We start from the raw sequence: 20846 nt of genomic DNA on the forward strand, positions 1-20846 counted from the left end.
TGCTAAGATTTCTTACACTTTGCGGAATTAAATGCTGGGGCTGTGGCTTCCTTCCTTTGGATTTTAGCAGCCATAGTTAGATACTGAGGGTGAATGGAATATGAAGAGGCAAATTTCTGGGAAAATGGGCCAGCATGCTTTCTTTTTTAGTACGGTCTTTTCGTTTCAATAGAATAAACATTTATTGAACCCGTGCAAAGTTCGATGCTTGTCATTTCATGTTTCATTCGCACCCTCATTCCTTCTCAGGTTAGGTTCAATCTTTAAGGCACTTCACTTCAGCGGCAACCCCCCAGAACGAGGAGAGGCCCCTTTAAGGCCCTGGAAAGGGTCTAGGTGTCGGTTTCGGCGGGTAGGCCACGCCCCATCACGTGTGCAAGTTCCAACGGGGCGGGGCCTGCCTCTCTAGTCTGCCGTCACTTCCGGTTCTCTGTCAGTCGCGAGCCAGCGAGCAGAAGGCTGTCGACTGCAGAAGCGGAGCGTGAGTATGCGGGCCCCGCCTCCACCCAGTCGCCGGTACCCCCGTGGCTTTCTGGGCGATGGCCGCAGGAAATGTCGGTTATGCTTGACCTGCCTGTTCCTAACTTGGCGTTCCCGAATCTCCTCCTCTGTGCCCGACAGGGCGCCTCGCGCACTTGGGCCTTCTGTGCCAGAGGTCCGTCTTGGGGAACCGAGGCCAGGCTGCGGACAGGGCGCTCCCGGGCGGCGGGACGCGGTTGGGCGGGGGCGAGGAGCCGCGGGTAGGGGACCGGGCGACCCCGGGACAATGGGGCGACGGCCGGGGCGCGTGCGAGGCCGGCCCCCGCCAAGGCCTCCCTCGGCCCTCACCCTGGCCGCTAAGGGAGCGGGGCGCTGTGGGGAAGGGTGAGAGCGGACGCGGTGGGGAGGGGGCTGTGGGGGAAGATGGCTGGCTTGCGGGGCGGCGGAACGCAGCGAGAGGAGAAAATGGCGCTTGGTGCAAGTCCCTCCCCTTCCCACACGGTCTCCTCCGCACTTCGCCGCCTCCCACGCCCCCTCCTACCGACCTGCCTCCCCTCGCCCCAGCCATTTCCAGCCCCTTGGTTCTAGTAGCTTCCTGGCAGCGCGCGACCCCCTTCTCTGTCTCTGTTCTTGGCACCTTTGTACGCAGTCCTGTGCCCGTCAGTCCTAGTTTGTCTTAAGCACGTTTTCTCTAATCCTCCTCCACGCGGTTAGCAAAGGCTGAAGATTTTTTTTGTTTGCGTCTTGTACATAATTCTACAATAGTTTCTTCACTTACCATTTGCCAGAATTATGCGCTCGCCCCATCCTTTGGAACAGTAAAACCTCATTAAGCTTAAGTAACGATATATTTTGTCAAAAGTTTAGAGGCTGGCTTTAGCCACCCTCCCTTGCTTTCTTCTTGAATGGACTTAATTTGAGTTAAATAAGAGGTAGTTCTTTGAAATGGTGTTAGGTCCCAGGCAGCTTTGGCTAATAGACGATAGTTATGGTTGATTGATTGCAAGTGAAAAATAGATTATATTCAATTGCATCTTAGAAAGGTTTTTTTTTTGGGGGGGGCAGCTGTATTAGCGAGCATAGAAAACTGAGCTAAATTGATTTTGGAGATTAGGTTGTAAAATGGATCAACAACAGGAAAACCATATGAAACTTGGTTATGAATGATGCTGTTTCCCTCTGAATTTGCTTTTCTCATTTTTAAGAAATTACTTATTAAAATCTGCATGGTCGGGTTGGGCACGATTTGAGCTTTTTTGAATTTCATGGTCAGGATTGAGATGGCCCACTTTTTTTTCAACCTTGACCTCCTATTGTGAAACAGTCAATGCCAGTGCCAATGCAATTTTAATATAAAGAGCTAGATTATGAATTTTTTTGAGGAAAAATTCAAGTCTTTTCCCCCTATATTCAATATTTACAGAGTGTGTTGTGTTTATTAGGCCCTTTAGGGCATACAGAAATTTAATAAGGACCTAGACTCTTCAGACCTGGAGGGAGCTAAAGGCAATTTGATGATTAGCATTTTAACACCTGGTTATAAAAGTTCCTTAAAAGAGGTACCCACATGCCTTGGAATTCCAGGAGATTTGAGATTTAGGCAAAAGCCTCTGCTCTCTGCTTTATGCTTAGACACTAAGTAAACATCCATTTATAAGCAAAGCACTAGATTATCTGTGTAGGGGGTTTTGCCTTTCACAGAAACATATTGTTCAAATTTATTTCCAATTAGAAAAATGAGGGTAAAGTTGAATTATGGATAACTTTGTGAACTCTGAATTAGTACCTGTTATTCTGATAGTGTTGCCAAAAATTTAAAATTAACATACAGAATAGGTAAAAGATATGATTCTAATGGCAAAATTAATTAGATATCACATTTGTATAGTACAGCTGATGCCTGTGTTGTGTTAATGTTGAGGTCCATTTTCAGTGATCTCTAGTCTGATATCTAGTGAGAAGTGTACAGTAGTACTAAATAGAATTATCTACATTTCTTCTGGTTTTAACAGTAATTGTAAGCTGCTTTCTTGACTCTACCCTTCCATAAACTTATGATCCTTCTATAATGAAGCATTGAAAAGACCCATTGACTTTGAACAAGATAAAAGGTGAATTTAGTTCTTTCTCATAACATTTCACTCTGCTTGTCAAGAATGTAGGTTAACCCTTGTTAATGAACCTTTGTGTTCAATATAGCAACTTTAGTGCCATAAGATGATAGAATGAACCAAGAAACTTGTTCTTTTTTGAAGGTGGTAGAGCTATTTGTAACTTATTTACATAATGCATTTTTTTTTTTTCAGAATGCCTAAATCAAAGGAACTTGTTTCTTCAAGCTCATCAGGAAGTGATTCTGACAGTGAAGTTGAGAAAAAGGTGACTATTACTGCATCAGGTCATTTTTGTGATGCTTGATTTAGCAATATTGCCCACATCTATTTCCAAGAGATAGTAAAAGGCATAACCCAGTACTAACATGAAAATCTGAGTTTCTGAAAATGCAGAATGACTTTTGGATCATTTGACTAAAAGTACTTAGTATGCTCTTTTGTACATCCATACCTGCTGACTTGAAGGTACAGATTTAGACCTACATTCTACTTAACAAAATCTTTATTGAGAACCTTTAGAAACCTTAGCATCGAAGAATAATTTCCGTAGACTGACTCTAGGGGAATAGAATTCTAGTTAGGCCAAAGATACTACTTGCTGTTTTTCAGAAATGTGACTAATCTGTAGATATTATTTGTAGTAATTGCCGAATTAGCTGAATTTTTAAATGCCAGGATTCTCAGTCATCTGTGTTTATTTGCCCACAAGTATTACTGAATTTTGGGCTTGCTACATTTTAAGTTTGAATATTATTTGCTCTGATTCCTTCCTTTTAGTTTAATTATCTTCCAGCAAAGCTGATGTGGTTGAATCAACCCATTTTCACAAAATGGGCTTTTTCTGCATTAGATGACAACTGCTCTGTAAACTCTGCATTCCACTTAACTGAGCGTCTCAATGGAGCATAACGGAGCATCTCACTTGCTGCGGTCAAGACTTCCTTCCACACAGACCTATTCTTATAGAAGTTTACATATATGAATAAACATTCATATCCTAGAAATGGAATTAGTTGATGGCTTTCTTCCTAATTACTATATTTCCTTTGTGAAAATAAGTAATTAGCTTTTGTAGATCTGTGGTTTCCAAGATTTTATGCTTTATTTAGCAGCGGGCCCCTCATGCCCCATTCCCCAAGCAGTACTAGCTAAGAGAAAAGGGAGAGCTTATGGGAGAATCTTAGAGAAGTTGGATCCTTGAAGTGTAAGTACAGAATATAACATCACCTCAATTTTAGAGTTAAGGATTCAGAGAGATAATTGTGAATTGAGTGAATTTCTTAATTTAAAAATTTATATTAGTATAGCATTTGAGTATGTTCATATAACAAATTTGTATTGAACTTTGCTCTACCAGGCATACATTATTCAACAGAGAATACTTAGATCTTGATTTAAAGAATAATTTATTTTATTTTTGCCATTTGTCTCAAATTCAAATAGTAGTATTAACCTTGTGAACATTTATATTAAATACATCATGTTTTTTTTATTTCATAAACACCTATATGTGAATAGTATTACCTAGTTTCAACTAATTTAGTACATTAATTTAGCAACTTAAAATATTAGTTTACACTTTACCACTAAGAAGGAACATGACTGCCCTCTACTGTTTGAGCTGGGAAACTAGTGGTTTATTAGTAATTAGCTTTTTTTGGGGGGGGGGGATGGGTGGGAATGGGGTCTTACCTTGTTGCCTAGGTTGGTTCCAAACTCTTGGGCTTAAGTGATCCTTTTGTCTCAGCCTCCCAAGAAGCTGGAACTACAGGTGTGCACCACTACATCCAGCTTGTTAACTTTGAGAATAAGACTATGTAAAAAGCTTTTATAATAATTTAAGCAGATTTTGAATTCTAGTCTTAACACGTTACTATCTTCAGGGGCTTTTTTTTTTTTTTTAAAGTTGTAAAGAGGAAGTTCTTGATTCGTTCATGTTCAGTGCCTGGTACAAAATAATATATTTTTTCCCAGGAATTGAACCCAGAGGCACTTAACACTCCCCAGCCCTTTTTATTGATTCTTTTTTGAGATGGGGTCTCACTAAGTTGCTTAGGGCTTTGCTTAATTGCTCAGGCTGGCTTTGAACTTGTGATCCTCCTCCTTCAGCCTCCTGAGCTGCTAGTATTACAGGCATGTGCCATTGCACCCAGCCAAATAATGCTTTAGCTTTGTCTAACTATATGTTCCTTAAACCAGTTTAAATCTCCTTTGGAATAGGCAGGGCATAAGTAAATGTTTCCCAGAAATGGAGTAAATTGGCAGCATTCTTAATAAGTATACCTCCATTGTTTAAAAAAAAAAAAAAGTAATTGTTGAGCTTTGGTAGATCTGTTGGTTTCCAGAAGTTTTATGCAAAAGCAGTGGGTTTCCATTTTTTTTTTCCCCTGTCATCTTCCAATGAATTCTTTTTGTATGATCCCACTCTACAAAATACCTGTCCTCCGGCTAAAACCCAATGCCTGAAGTATCTTCTGTGATTGTGAAAAGAGGGTTTGAAAACATTATTAGATAAACACGTAGGTTAAATTCATAGTTCTATTGTTGAGTGAAACTTTGTTTTTTTTTCTTACACAACGAATGTGGTCTTATGAATCTCTAAAAGTAACATAATTTTTTTGATTTTTTTTTTTTAAATAAGAATATAGCAAATTTTATCATGTTCTTTTTCTTTCAAGTTAAAGAGGAAAAAGCAAGTTGCTCCAGAAAAACCTGTAAAGAAGCAAAAGACTGGTGAAACTTCGAGAGCTCTGTCATCTTCCAAACAGAGCAGCAGCAGCAGAGATGATAATATGTTTCAGGTAAAGTTGGTCATTTCCTTAGAGTCAGAGGATTATTGACTCACTTGATTAGAAGAATGTTAAAACTATCTTGATCTATGTTGCAGAAAGTCCTTTTGTGTGTGATAATCCTCTTGAATAAGACTATTAAGATGAGAGAACAAGTGAGAAATGAAAGAAATTTATATGATACTGGGTTATTGTTAAGTTTTGTAGTTTTGCTGTATTTAAAACAATGCAAATTCAAATGGTATAGAAATCCCCCAAAAGAGACTGAGAACTTCACATTTAAGGAAGAAACTTGGAAGAGGTAGGTTAAGTACTGGACTGTGAAGTATGGATTAAGATATTATTTTAAGAGAAACAGCAATAGGACATGTCTAACAGTAAAGGAGAGTGGCTTGAATAGGTAAAGTCAGGGAAGGTTATTAAGGATTTGATGAAATCACCTGCAGAGGACCAGCATAGCTTCTTTTCTTGGGTTTCTTATGTTTTTAGGGAGACTTGAAATTGGCCTTAGTGTATAATTTGTGAGGGAAGAGGCATTAGTGATAAATGGTTACTGGTAAGATTGCTGAGATACTTGTAGACTTTAATCTGTATGTAGTAAGGGTAAGGTGGTTTTTCCCTAAGGGAGAAATAGTGATGATGACAAAGATACTGATGAGGAACAGGGGACTAGAGAACCATCATTTAGGAGTTGGACCTGATTGTAAATATAACAAAATAAGTAGAACCTTCTGGAAGTCTTGGGCGGGCCATCAGCATGGTTGACTAAAGCCATCCACTGAAAGAAAGCTTAAACCAGAGAAAAGAGAAGTTGATAAGATTATGTCTTTGTTGATATTCAAGTAGAAGATGGAAGAAGAAAGAGAATGTAGGTCAAGAGGAGATGGTGAAAGAAAATTAAGAGCAAAAAAAGGATAAGTGTTTCAAGGAGGCATAGGTATTAATTGAAGTCAAAAGTTGGACAGAATATGACTGTACATATTTATTTGATTAGAAAATTAGATTGGTCTGTACTTTTGACCTGCTGATGGCTTTGAAAGATGTAGTGCTAGGATAAACATGTAGTGAAATATAGAAGTTGAATTTTTTTTTTCATTTTTGCTTTGAAATACTTTGTAATAATGTGGAGAAAGAAAAGAGACAAAATACAGGTGAATTGTTTAGTTATAGAATTGAATCCTCTGGTGAATGTGTAACATAGAGGAACAAAGGGCAGAGTAGGTTATTTTTATAAGAGAATGTGAGTAAATGTGAGGAAGAATTATGTGAGCCCTCATTGCTTTGAATAGAAAATAAATTGAATGGTTACTGTGTTTTCTGTTTTATTCAGGCCTTGCCTGGTTCTGGATTGCAGTGGTGAACAAAGTAGATGTGGTCTGTACCTTCCTAGAATTTTTGGGAACAGAAATTATACAGATAAACACGTGTAGTTAAAATTTTGATAAGGGCAGAGAACTAAAGGGGCAGATTCTATTATGAGAGAGTAGGTGTTCTGGGTATTTTATTCTAAGGAAGTGATATGTAATCCTTAAGAAATGGAGGAGGAGCTAACCTTGCAAATTGGAAGCAGGAAGCATTTTCCAAGTGAGGGGAATTACGTGAATAACTTAAAGTGGGAAAGATCTTGGATTTTGCAGGAATTACAAAACCTTTGTGATTTGAGCCTAAAGTCTGGCTAAAAGTATAGGTTGGAGATTGAATTCCTGAGAAGGCTGAATAATTCACTTCTGTGGAAAAGGAAGGACTGCTTTGGAATATTTTAATATTTTAAAATATTTGCTAGGCAAGTTTCTTGGGCTTTTCTCTCACGTTATGCCTACTTTTGCTTGTATAATAATGAAGCATCTTTGACGTTTGAGGGGGTTTTAGTCTTGCCCACGCCATCTCTAATTTTATAAAGAAGCCAGGACCCACATTTTAGAGATTCTATTTTGTTAGAGTACTTTTGTGAAAAACAGATCTATTTTTAGGGGGTGGTTTTTCTCCTCCTAAAAAACAGTTCAGTTCTTTTGTGTGGTACTGGGGATTGAACCCAGGGGAGCTCTGTTAATTTCCCAGCCCTTTTTTTTTTTGAGCTGGGCATGGTGGCACAGGCCTGTAATCTCAGCAGCATGGGAGGCTGAGGCAGGAGGATATTGAGTTCAGAGCCAGCCGCAGCAGCTTAGGGAGGCATTAAGCAACTGTTTCTAAATTTAAAAAAATACAAGAAAGGGCTGGGGATGTAGCTCAGTGGTTAAGTGCCCCTGAGTTCAATCCCTTGTTTTAGATAGGATCTTGTTAGTTGCCCAAATTGGCTTCAATCTTGTAATCTTCCTACCCCAGCTTCCTGACACGATAAAGAACTTCAGTTCTCAAATCCTCATTTTAAAGGTTCCTAGGCATCCTAAGTCCATTAAATACTGCACCTTTTGAAAATTCGCCTGTAGGAGAACCCAAAGGCCTTTCTTACTTTCAAAGGTCTTCTGCAGATCTAGTGTAGACAGTCTAAGAGATATGTGATATTTAATTTCATTGCCATGATACCTTTTTTATTGAAATGGATTTTTGGCCATAGAAAACTTTTTAATGCTTATACTGAATTTTAATCATTTTAAGAACACATTTGAGTATATTGATTTTATAATATTAAATGAGGCCTTTATTTTTGCTAGTAAAAATTGTTTGATTGTTAGGAAGATGGATGAAGGATGAGGATTTTGGAAGGAAAAACAGTAACCCCACTGTATTTTATACTTTTTTTTTTTTTTTTTTTTTTTTAAATAGAGCTGTATGTTTTTGTATTTACCAAAGTGCTTTAAAGACAGCCACAGAGTAGAGCTTTTTTGGATTTTGCAAGGTGTTCAAATTAGAATCTTTGAGAGTATATTAGAATCTTTGAGACATACTTTGCCAAAACAGATCTGAAATCCAAATTAAAATAGCTGGGGTATTGGTTTAGTTAGTTTTAAGACAGGATTTTTTTTTTTTTTTTAAGCTAAATATCTATCTGTTGAGACTAGAACTATGGAAGTCATAAATTCTGGAAAGGTGATGTTTATCAAATGTAAGCAACGCTAATATTTGAAGAGAGTTGGACATCCCCAAATGGTTACACTATCATTTTAAACTCTGGAATGATTTGGTCAGGATTCTGACTAATAAGGAAATATTCCTAGATGCTTGCCTTCAGATTTCTTCAGTTCTGAATTTTGAGGACTGGATTCTATAGGGAAATAACTGGCCTGAGATGACATCTGATTAAAAAAGGCTGATGAAAGAGCTATCTTGTAATCCCTCAGTACTGTCTTTTGAAAGGTCAGGATGTTTGAGGCAGGGAACTTTCATTTATATTTTCTTTAGAATTAGGTGCAAATGGTCAGTAATGCTCTCTTAATTGATTTGTGATTTAAGGGTAAAACTGGATACTTTAAAATCATCTTTTATTTATTTTTGAGGTACCAGGGATTGAATGTAGGGCCTCGTGCATGCTAAACAAGTGCTGTACTACTGAATTACATTGCCAGCCTTGAAATTATTTTTAAAGTAATCATTGAGTCAAATGTTTTTTTGACTTGGAGAAGGGCATGAATGGTGGCCTTAAGAGTCATGAGATTATGTGAAAGGATTATTCATAACCTCATAACCCATAGCATTTATCAGGTTTTCAAAGAATTGGGGAATCAAAAAAAATTTTTTTTTTTTAAGAATCACACTTCTGTTGATAAAAATGCTATTTTTTTCCTGTCAGTCTCCAGATGACAAGCAGATGTAAAAATATGTATATTCTGTATTCTGATTCTGTTGTTTCTTACTGTGAAATGTGATTGCAAGGACAGTTTTTCAACCTTTAATTAGTATATTCCTATTCTAATGTCTCCTCATCATTTTTTTTTCTTTTTTAGTGTTTTGTAAGAATTTGAATTTTATTCATTTTTCCTCATGGGGAGAGGTTGGTGTTAAACGAGTTCATCTTTTAAAAAAATATTATTGAGGTACAATTTATGTGCATATAAATTATATAAAAAGCATAAATTGATAAGCTGTGATAAATTTATGCAGTCTTGTTTTCAGCACATTTTCATCACCCTCAAGGCTTCTGTCTTGGTCTTCCTGTTACAGTTATATCTCTGCCTCATGGAATAACTGGTCTTACTCCTATCAATGTAGATATATTTTCCCTGTTCTAGAACTTCAGATAAATGGAGTCATATGGTCTGTCTTTGGGTGTGTGTCTGGCTTCTTTTTGTATAATGTGTTGAGATTGATCCTTATGTCTTTCAGTAGTTGGTTCCTTAATGCTAAGCAGTATTCTTCATGTTTATTCTCCAGTTTGTTTATCCATTTTCCTTGGACATTCTGGTGTGAAGTCTTGGCCTACTAGGAATAAATCTGACTATTCTCAAACAGACAAGTCTTTCTGCAGGACCATTTGGATGTACAAACCAGATATATTTGCTGGATCATGGGCAGGATATGTGTGTAACTTGATAAGAAAATAACAAATTGTTTTTCAAGCAGCTGTACCATTTAAACAGCCATAAGCACATGTGAGATTTGAGTTGCTCCATGTCCTCACTGGTTAGTGTTAGTCTTCAGTTTTATCCATTTTAGTTAACGAGTGTATGGTAGTAGTAGCAGCTCATTGTGGTTTCACTCTCATTTCCCAAATGTCTTAATTCATTTCAAATCTTTGATCACGTTTATTGGCTGCTTTTATATCTTTTATGAAGAATCTGTTCCGCTCTTTCCTTTTTCTTTTTAACAGCTAGGTCTTTTTACTTACCAAATTGTAACAGTATTTTGGAAATCTTTTGTTAAAGTAAGTACAGTGAATATTTTCTTTTTGTTTTAAACTTAAGGGGAAATTCTTGTCTTTAAACAGCAATCTAGTTTAAAAATAAGTGTAATAAAGGAAAGAACATGAACCTGAGAGAATCATATGGATGAATGGATACCAGGACTCAGGGAGATGACCTGCCCAGATAGGTGGCCTCTGTGTCATTTATCCATCTTGGAGATGAGGTCTTCACAGATTTAGTAGGCTCATCGTTTTCTATAGTCTTCTGCTCCACAGCAGTAGTATTGTCTTAGTGAATCTGTACTGTTCTTTCTCAGTCTTACTTGGAAACTTGAAGGGTCTATGGGTGAGAATTCAAATATATTTTTCAGGTATATGGTTTGCCTTTTATGAATTAAATTTAAAGAAAGGTGTTAAATTTAAGTCCATTTTATCTATTTTTCCCTTTTGATTAATGCTTTTTTTTTTTTCCCTATCCAAGACTTATTTTGCATACTCCATGGCCACAAAAATTTCTAATATAATTTTTTTCCTAGAAGTTTTATAGTTTTCATGTTTTAAGTTAGTGATCCATGTAGACTTAACATCTCACAAAGAATTAATTTCTCTGTGTAAGGAAATGCATTCTAATCCCTTGACCTGTATGTATGTCTTTCTCTAGTACCACACACTTTCTTACTATACTTACTGAGCCTTGAAAAGTGTTAACAGATGTTTTGTTGAGTAAAGCCTGTTTTGCTTCCCCTGGAATTGTAGTTTGTGTTAAGCAATAGTGTAAGGGTTTTGAAAAATTGTGGGTTTTTTTTTTTTTTGTGTGTGTATAGTTTTCTCAATTTGACTGCAACTAAAATGCCTTAGAGTTGTTATTTGAAATGAATGTCAAAAGGAAAAGCTTTCTTGTCTAGTGACTGGAACTCTGTATTCCTCTATTCAGAATTATTGTTAAAACAATATAGCTAGCTGAATATATGAATTCTTGTTGCATGCAGTTTGTACTGGAAGATTTTGCTTACTAATGATAAATAGGGATTATTTACATTTTTAGATTTAGACGGACAGTATGCCTTTTTTTGTTGTTTATTTTTACATTGTGCTAAGGATCAAACCCAGGGCCTCACACATGCTAGACAAGTGCTTTGCCACTGAGCTACAGCCTGAGCCCTTACTAAAGATTTTATTGTGGTAAAAAAATGTTTATTCACTTGTTGTGAAACAGATCTGCAGAACCTTTTTCTCCTGCAAAACATTAAATGGTAATTCCCTTTCCTATTTCTCCCTGCCCTAGTAACCACATTTTACTTTTTTCCCGTGATTTATGACTGCTTTAGACATTTCAAATCTCAGGTACATTGAATCAACGGTATTACTGTTGCTTTATGATTGGCTTGTTTCACTTGGCACAAACTCAAGATTAATGTGTATTGTTGGTTGTGACAGGATTTCTTTTTTATGACTGAGTAGTAATCTTTTTTGGGGCTATTGTGAATAACAGTGCAGCTATAAACATGAATATACAAATTTATAACTTGGAGACCTGCTGTCATTTCTTTTGGATATGAAGTTCTGCTCCTTAAAGCATTTCATTCAGTGAGGAATCACATAATAGGTGGTCCCATAAGATTATATTGCCTACTGACATTGTAACCATTTTAGTTTGTCTATATACACTTATGTTCAAACAGTGACAAAAATCACCAAACTACATATTCTTTGGAAGATGCTCTATATTTAAGATACTATATATCCCAATGTGGGTTTGCTGGATCATATTGTAGTTCTAGTTTTAATTTCTTTTGGGGGGGATACCAGGGATTGAACTCAGGAATACTCACCCACTGAGCCACATCTCCAGCCCTGTTTTTATATTATTTAGAGATAGGATCTCACTGAGTTGCTTAGGGCCTCGCTGCCTCACTCTTGCTGAGGCTGGCTTTGAATTTGTAATCCTCTAGCCTCAGCCTCCTGAACCACTGAGGTTATAGGCACGTGCCACTGCACCCATCTCTGTTTTAATAATTTTAACAGGGATTTCTTTGTATTATGGTTTTGATATTGAGACTGTTAATCATTTTCATGATTATAGATAGAGTTAGCTTGCAGCAAATGGTGAATATATGGACACCACTGACATCACTGTCAAAAGAAACCCTTCGATGTTTTGGGGAATTTATTCATTTGCAGATTGGGAAAATGAGGTACATGTTTGTTTATTTATTTGCAGATTGGAAAAATGAGGTACGTCAGTGTTCGGGATTTTAAAGGGAAAGTTCTAATTGATATTAGAGAATATTGGATGGATCCAGAAGGTGAAATGAAACCAGGAAGAAAAGGTGAGTTTTGATTTCTTTAATTTGGTTCTAATGTTGGGACTAGCTTAAAACATTTCTAAGTAACGTTGCTTGAGTTGAGATAATGTTGGCAGGGCACAGAGGCCAACAATGAACCTTTTCTAATTCTTTTTTAGCAGGATACTTATCTTTTTAAAATAAATGTGTTGGGAATAAAATCAAGAAAAGTAACAACGCTAATACCACTTTAATAGGTGGCTAATTTATTAGAATATAATTTTCTTTTTTTTTTTAAGAGAATTTTTTTAATGTTTAATTTTTAGTTTTTTCAGTGGACACATCTTTATTTTATTTTTATGTGGTGCTGAGGATCTAACCCAGCGCCCCACGCATGCCAGGTGAGCGTGTTACCGCTTGAGCCACATCCCCAGCCCATAATTTTCTTTTTAATTTTACAGTATATCTGAAGCAGATTAGGTACTATTTGGGAAGTTGTAAAATTGGGAATGGAAAAATTCTGGTTTATATTTTAATTCAGCTCCTTAAGATCATTCTTTATAGTATCTTTCAAGTGGGTTGCTGTCCTTCTGTTTGTGCTTCATCCTGCCCCAATCCTGTTTGCATGTAGAAGCATACTTTATTCAGTTATCAAATAGCTAGAGAACATTTGTTAAACCAACCTAAATTTGTATTTTTGGGCATTTAGTTATTTGAGGTTGCTCTTTAGATGATAAAAAAATGCTTTCTTATTTAGTACTACTCTGTTTTTTTGGTCAGTGTTCAAGGTACCACGTTTGTTTCATGCAGTTTTCAGGCTTATGAAAAGGCAACCTCTGTATACTTTCCTTTTTTGGGGTCTGTGCTGGGAATTGAACTCGGGCACTTTACTTTTCGAGCTACATCTAACGGCCTTTTCTTTTTGGAAACAGGGTCTTGCAGAGTTGCTTAGGCTGGTCTTTTTTTTTTTCTTTTTCATTATTAGTTGTTCAATACATTACAAGCTTAGGCTGGTCTTGAACTTGTAATCCTCCTGCCTTATCCTCCTGGGTCCAGATATAGGCATGCACCATTTTTCATATCTTTTTATGTTTTCTTGTTGAAGTTGTCGTTTCTGGATTGGATATTTGTGGTGTTCAGAGTGGTTAATGCCAGGTTGTGTGTTCCTGAAACATTTATGGAAACAATTTGATTAGCTTCAAGCCCTTCCTTAGTACCCCAATGTATTCTTTCAGTTTCATGGCCTCAGCAGTTTTTTTGTGAAATAAATTAATTCAAGTATTTACTTAGGTGGGTAATATGTCAAGTTCTTTTTTCATATTACCAAGTTTAATAATTTATAACAACCCTTTGTGTAAATACCATTTTACTGGTGAGAGGAAACTAATTTTTTTAGGGTCACACAGTAATAGGCTGGGATTTGAACTCTGACAGCATGATTCCAGAATGCACTCTCACCCTATCTATATATTCCAAGAGGTCCTGTGTGACTCGCGTCCCAGGATTTTTCCAAAGTGAAATGAATGCTTTTGGAAGAACTCAAAAGTATCCATTCACCTTGAATTTCTGTGGAATTTGGTACAAGTGTTAAATTAAAACTCAGTTTGTATCAATGGATATTTAATATGCCATATCTGAGCCTCGACCACTTAGCTTACTAGTGTGATTTGTGAGATGCATCTTGAAATCATCATTTGTTCTCATTGGTTGTAATAGACATCATGCAGGATGCATTGTGGGAAGAGAAACTGAATACAAGCTTGATCTACTGAGGAAACTGATGAGTTTGTAGATAAAAATGTAAGATTTTCCAGGGGTCCATGCCTGTAATGCTTGTGCTTGGGAGCCTTAGGCAGGAGGATCACAAATTCAAAACTAGTCTTGGCAACTTGGTGAGGCACTAAGCTATTCAGTTGAGACCCTTTCTCTAAATAAAAGACAAAAAGGGCTGGGGACGTGGCTCAGTGTTGTGCTCCTGGGTTTAATCCCTGGTACAAAAAAAAAGTAAGATTGAACTTTCAGTATTATAGCATTGTGCCATTCAGAATGGTCGTTTTGGGGCCAATGATATAGCTCAGTGGTAAGAGCAGGTGGTTGGTACACTCAAGACTCTGAGTTGATTCCCAGCACTACAAAAACAAAAACCAACCAAACAAAATCATAATAAATAATGGCAATTGTAAAAATAATATTTTATTTGGAAGTATGAAAACAAGCAAGCTTGAATAGATTTTCAACTTTGAATTTTTAACTTTGTTTTAGGTATTTCTTTAAATCCTGAGCAATGGAGCCAGCTGAAGGAACAGATTTCTGACATTGATGATGCAGTAAGAAAACTGTAAAATCTGAGCCATGTAAATCCTGTACTGTTCTGGTTGTTTTAATCTGTCTTTTTACATTGGCTTTTGTTTTCTAAACGTTGTTTTCCAAGCTATTGTATATTTGGATTGTAGAACAATTTGTAAGATGAATACTTTTTTTTAAATGTGCATTATTAAAAATGTTCTGAGTGAGCTAATTGTCAACTTTATTAAGGAGGATTGCTTTGTGCCCACCACTTAGTGTAAAATAAAATCAAGTAATTACAATCTTAACTGTTGTGGCCTTTTTTGATCAAAAGATTAGATATTCTTTAAGGCCAAAATTAACAGTTTTATAGACCTATTAGTTTTAACTCAGTTTTTACATGAAAAAGATTTGTATTGCATTGAGTTTTTTAACGTTAGATTTGTGAAATCCATGATCTCTTCAAGCTAAATGTTAAAATTTGTCCCAGTCACTTTCTTTTTTTTAAATTCATTTTCACTTAATAATAATAATAATTTTTATTTCACTCTTTTTTCGTTGAATATATTATGCTAATTTGAAAAGTCAGTGAAACTGTCAAAATGTTGATTCAATAAGTTACTTAAAATAAGGGAACTACAATCACTAAATCTGTAGTAATTATTAGAGCAGATACAGTTTGGTAATGTGGCTTGTATGAAAACTTCAAGCAGGTGTATGTCATTACCTCATAGTGTTCTGTGTAGTTATCTTACTGCTTAGTGTACAAAAAATTAGATGTCTGATTAGCTTTCACTTAGTAAACATGTTCACCATGGGATGATGTCTGTAAAATCAGATATTGTTAAACTAGACTAGGATTTAATAAAAACTGTGAAAGCTTACTGGCCTAACATTTTATTTTATTATATTTGAGTATGAATTATGTGTAGCCAGAGAGGTCACTGAGCTTTACCGGTGCAGTTAGATAATGTGGTTAGTTTTTAGGGGAAAGATCACATGTTTAGGATTTTTGGCCTTTGGTTCAGTAGAGTTTGTTATTTTGCAGTTAGTCTACTGGACAATGGCATTCTAGACACAATGTTACTAATTTTAGTAAATGCTTTTAAGTAGTTTTCATTTTAACTGTAGTGAAGCAGACAATTAAGGCGCATGTTTCAGGGGCTTTGCAGCAATAAATAGGGTATGGTGTGCCTTAATAAAAGAATGTAAAGGAAACGTACTGAAATTAAGGAAGGTGGCATGTAAAGAGGAAAGAATTTTCTTCAAACTAAATGATATGATATTTTTGAGATTTTAATCATATTAATAGGACAACACAATTCTAGGTAGAATAGTAAAAAACAAAAGGCTTAGAGGTAAAAATAACTTTGGACAAGTTGTTTATGGTAGCAGATCTCAAATGGTTACTGCCATTTAGGGCTACCATATCAAGAGAATTGCACTATTCTTTTAGCAAGTTTGATTCTTATGTTTTAAAACATTTTGTAGTATAATTTCAGGGACTTAATTTTAAAACCATCTGCCAGGTCACATAGTTAATCCTTTTTTTTTAGGTGCAAATTGCTAAAATAGATCTTTTTTTTTCCTGATAGTTTAGTCTATCAAATAATAGGTACTCATGTGTTCACATACTGTATGTATTTAGACAAATCATTCTTGATTGGTATGCCCCCTTATTTGGGAACATGAATGTCCTATATTGGATACTTTTAAAAGTATTATTTTTGACACAGAGAAAGGGTTGTTAATTACACAGAACTTTGGTTTTGGTGTAGATGAAGAAGGAATCATGGATAAATTTCCTAGATTTACATGAATTCAGAGGGTGCAATATACTTATACTGAGATGGCACAGTAGTCTATCACCTAGCCATTTACTGGTTGTTTGGCATAAAATTAGTAAAATCTTATAAGGAGTGTTGGCAGTATGGTAAGTTGATTGCTAAATTCATTTATGTTACTGGATGTGTAGTATACTGAAATTATTAATATTTTTCTCTGTAGGTAAGGATGAAAATTGAGTTAAAATAAAACAGACTAACTTGTAATGACACGGAAGAATAGAGTACATTTATTTTCTGTTTAAACTTTATCTCCTCAGTAAGATTTCTCCCAAGAAGAAAGCTCGGCATTTTGAGGCATATTATCTTACTTTGTAATGCCAAAAATGAATTTAATTAATGTCAGTATTCAGGTTTTGTCCTTTAATATACTCAGTAGCAGGGCCTTCTACAGTTTTTTCTCTTTTAAATATGAACATTAGACCAATTTCCAGTTCTTTTGGATTTTAAAGAACAACGACTGAAAAAGAAAAACCCTTTGCATTTTGGTTATTTTCTTTTTCTTTGCTTAAAAACTTCTCTTAAAGAGTATTCCTACCTCATTAATTAGTCAAGATGCTGTGATGATGAATCTATTCTACATAATGTATTTAGAAACAAAGACTTCGTGGGAAAAATGAAAGTACATCCTGGCTTAGCTACTGAGGAGAAAAGAGAAAGAATTGAATATTGATTATTTAAGTGTTCTAGACAGAATTATAAAAGTTTGAAAATTAAAAAATGGCTGACCAATATTTAGGTATTCTCCTGAAATTCTTCGTGGTTCACTTTTTATGGAAATTAATAATAGTGAAGCACTCAAGTTTTTTAAGAAAGTGTTTTTCCAGATATACTCTAGTATAAACATGCACATAGTCACAAATATGTAATTCTGTTAATTGTGGAATGCCTGTACACTTTGTTTGTACATCTTCCATGGAGATATCAGTGAATATGATTCTCCACCTGTGAATATTTTAAATGTTGAAATAAAAGTAAGAAATGTGGTCTTTGTGTTTTCCCAGTTTCACAAGGCTGAAGATGAATGGATTAGTTTTTGAATGTGTTTTACTAACAAATAGAATAACTTTCTGTTATGAATGCTTGGAATCAATTTTTGAGTATAAAATCTTTTGAAGACCTTTGAGATGGGATGGGGTGGGCCCATATTTTTTTTTCTCTAGCTGATGCACATGGAAAAATGCAAATACCAAGATGTATAGTCTCCGTTTTTTTTCCTTGATTCTAAGTGCTTTGCAGTGAGAGGATTCCTTGATTTACTATATAGTGGATTTTGGAGTATTTCAGACTTGTCATTTTTGTTTATGAAGTATCTATTTCCTCTTGTTAATCAGTTTTTTTTAACTTATACATAGGGATTTTATTTAATTTGTTTATGAACTTACACAAAGATTGAAAGGATTCATGATGACTCTTATTTCTATTTCAACTGTAAATTGGTTTCAGTAAAATGTAGACTCAAATCTAGTCAGAAGAAAAGTACTTAAAGTTTCTATAGTATAAAATGCATGAACATTGAAAGAATTCTATGGAAGTAGTTAACTGTAACAGTCTATCCATGTCCTTCTGAATAAAAAAATCTTGTTACATAGTCGTCCCCCCCCCCCCCCCCCCCCCCCGTGCTTGATGAGTTTCTTACAGAGTTCAGATTTTGAGACTACTTTTATAGCCATTTTAGTCTTGGATTATTAGCAACTCCTTGATGTTAAGTGAAATACTCTTCTTTCCTTGTTTCACTCTTAGGCTCCTGATAGTTTAAATGGTTATCCTTCTGCTGGGTAATGTATTGTTAGACGATGATTTATACCACTAACTCTTCTGGGAAAAAAAGCAGTTAAGGTGAATTTCAACCAGTTGGATACTGTAACATTCATGGTTACAAAGGTATACAAAGTGCTTTCCCTATCATCCAAGCCCAGAACACAGCTAAATTGTGTGTGATTAACCTACATCTTGGAAAGTAATGTGGATGTGAAGTATCAAGTTGTTGCAAGAAGGTAAGAACTTCTGAATAGCCTTTCACTCAGGAATCCTGTTCAGATTTTGTCAATTGTCTTAGTACAAGCTTCCAACCCAGGATCAGATATCTTGTTTGCTTATTTCATTAGTCTCAATTCAGTCTGGTAGTTCATTTTTTTTTCCTTTGACTTTTGCAATCTTGTCATTTCTGAAGGTTTGATGAAGTGAAGCCCATTACTGATACTGACAAAGGGGCCAGGGCAGAGGCTTGTTCAACGAGGACTAAACAACTTGTTTGAGTAGTTTGGTTATGAAGGATCAAAATGGGACAGTGGCTGCAGAGGATTCTAGAATCAAGGTTGGGGTGTGACAATACAGTGTGCAGCATCAAAGAGTTCACAGTTGCTTTCCTTCAGTACATATTTATATTGACCTTTGGTGTCAACTAAAATTTCAGTCATTTTCCACTTTAGTTTTTTTGGTGATTTTTTTCTTTTCCCCCTAAATGTCACCTACACCATGAATACTTTTAATAACCAAGAATCAAAAATAATGCCTGGTTTTCAAGTTTGAAAAACAGGCCTTTATATTATTCATTGAAAAGTAATTTCAGAAGCCCTGTGGTTTTCTTCAGAATTCTTCCTTAAGGTCTTTTGATATCCAAACTTTCAAAAATGGATCTATTTTTAATCTGACTCATTTTTTTTTCTTCTGAATATGGGGAAATGCTTCTTGCTTTCTATGGAGCCATTAATTGGTAACGAAAGTTCTTAGAAACAATAGAGAACATTTTTGACATATTTAAGCCCTGTAACAAATTGATTTATTGAATTTTTAAGTAGAACTGTTATTGGTGTATAAAGAGGTATTCAAAGTAATGTTGTCAGCAAGACACTTCCGTTAAAAACTGCTGAAGGGCTGGTGCGTATAAAATAAACTTTAAAGTGCGCTGAAAACATGGTTTTGCAACCTTTCTAACTAGCAGTCTTTGGAGGTGGGTAAAACAGTAATTAGGATTCATTCCTGTAAGTATTGAAAAGGACTTGGGTTAGACTTTCTTAGGATTAAATTTTTTTTTTTTTTTTTTTTTTTTTAAAGGCAGAAGCTGGGCTGGGGTTGTGCTTAGAGGTGGAGCGTTTGCCTAGTATGCATGAGGCACTTGGTTCAATCCTCAGCACCATATAAAAATAAAATATAACTTTAAAAAAAAAAAAGGCCGAAGCTCTACTAAGTTTATGTAAAAATTCTCTTACTGCCAACTGCCCTATGGGGAGAGCCTGGTGTATAATATATGTGGATTAATGGTCCCCACTTGTTGAGTGCCAGAGTGGAGAAATGTTGGCAGTAACAAGTATTAGACATTTATTTTCCCATTTACTTTTCATCCTGTGGGGAAGGTACTCTTACTTAGACACATTTTATAGGTGAGGAATAGGGATTTCCAGAGAATAGTTAATTTGGTCAAAGTAACACAATAAGTGACTGAGGCAGGATTTGAACTTCACTTCGTGCTAGCTCCAAAACCTGAGCCCATACTGTTGCCGTGTAATAGACTAGGATGGTGGCAAAATTTTTAGTTCATTGGTTTAATAATGGACTTTATTGTGTAATCCTTACCCTGATTTTTGTTGTCTGGCATCGAAAGCTAGGATTAGCATCTGACCCAGTTAATCTTGGTTGGTTTCTTATGACCTTTTCACAACATCTCCCTGCAGTAGCAGAAAAGGCAGTTGTCCACACTTGCATCCTCAGGTAGTATGCCAGGTTCAGGTGAACACTTATTGAACCCGTTTACCAAGACTAAGAAATTTTTTGTTGGTTTGTACAGTCTCTGTCCCTGACTAGAACTCATAAAAATAGACATGGGCTGAATTATGCTTGAATATTAAGGGTTAGGATTTTCAAAAAGAAGTTAACTATCCTTACCTTTGTTGACAACATGGGCTTTGTGATTATATGGGAAAAACTAGCCAGTTAGGAAGACACTGCTGGGAAAAGGAAGAGAAAATCTCTTACTGTCCTCTTCTCCCAACTTTTTAATAGGTATAATGAAAAGTTGGTAGGATTTGGACCCAGAGGCTCTGTATACTGAACGTGGGATGTCTTCTGGAGCTCCTTCAGACTCTCTCCTCTTCTGTCCCTGGCAGGCTGTCTAGGTTGGATATGTTGTTCTCCCCAGCTCATGATTGGTTTAGTCAGTGTAGAGCCCCAGTAGGAAATTGGAGGGAGAGACATGAACTTAGGCATTCTATGGCTTTTTTCTTTCAGGGTCAACTTGAATTGTGTTCCTCAACTAAAGGTGATCTCTTTAA

The 20846-nt window shown here is 36.0% G+C and overlaps 1 protein-coding gene across 3 annotated transcripts; it reads left to right on the plus strand.

Annotated features, from left to right (window-relative positions):
- The first annotated feature begins 404 nt into the window (after window positions 1-404).
- On the plus strand, window positions 405-17561 carry SUB1 (SUB1 regulator of transcription). Of its 3 annotated transcripts, none has more exons than XM_081281824.1 (5): window positions 405-481; window positions 2787-2859; window positions 5273-5395; window positions 12382-12490; window positions 14708-17561. In XM_081281824.1, the coding sequence occupies exons 2-5, from the start codon at window positions 2788-2790 to the stop codon at window positions 14785-14787; spliced, it is 384 nt and encodes a 127-aa protein (XP_081137950.1). In that variant the 5' UTR covers window positions 405-481; window position 2787; the 3' UTR covers window positions 14788-17561. The 3 variants fall into 3 exon arrangements, with proteins under 3 accessions (XP_081137950.1, XP_081137951.1, XP_081137952.1); XM_081281825.1 differs by lacking the exon at window positions 405-481 and adding an exon at window positions 527-655; XM_081281826.1 differs by lacking the exon at window positions 405-481 and adding an exon at window positions 2544-2591.
- Window positions 17562-20846: the final 3285 nt, after the last annotated feature.

This window comes from Spermophilus citellus (assembly GCF_964194105.1).
Source record: "Spermophilus citellus genome assembly, chromosome: 1".
Lineage (NCBI taxonomy): Eukaryota > Metazoa > Chordata > Mammalia > Rodentia > Sciuridae > Spermophilus > Spermophilus citellus.

Bases quoted from the DNA above. Each gene is read 5' to 3' on its own strand.
- SUB1 (XM_081281824.1), top strand. From the start codon at position 2,788: ATGCCTAAATCAAAGGAACTTGTTTCTTCAAGCTCATCAGGAAGTGAT. The intron at 2,860-5,272 runs GTGACTATTACT...TTTTCTTTCAAG, and splicing joins ACAGTGAAGTTGAGAAAAAG to TTAAAGAGGAAAAAGCAAGT. The intron at 5,396-12,381 runs GTAAAGTTGGTC...ATTTATTTGCAG, and splicing joins GAGATGATAATATGTTTCAG to ATTGGAAAAATGAGGTACGT.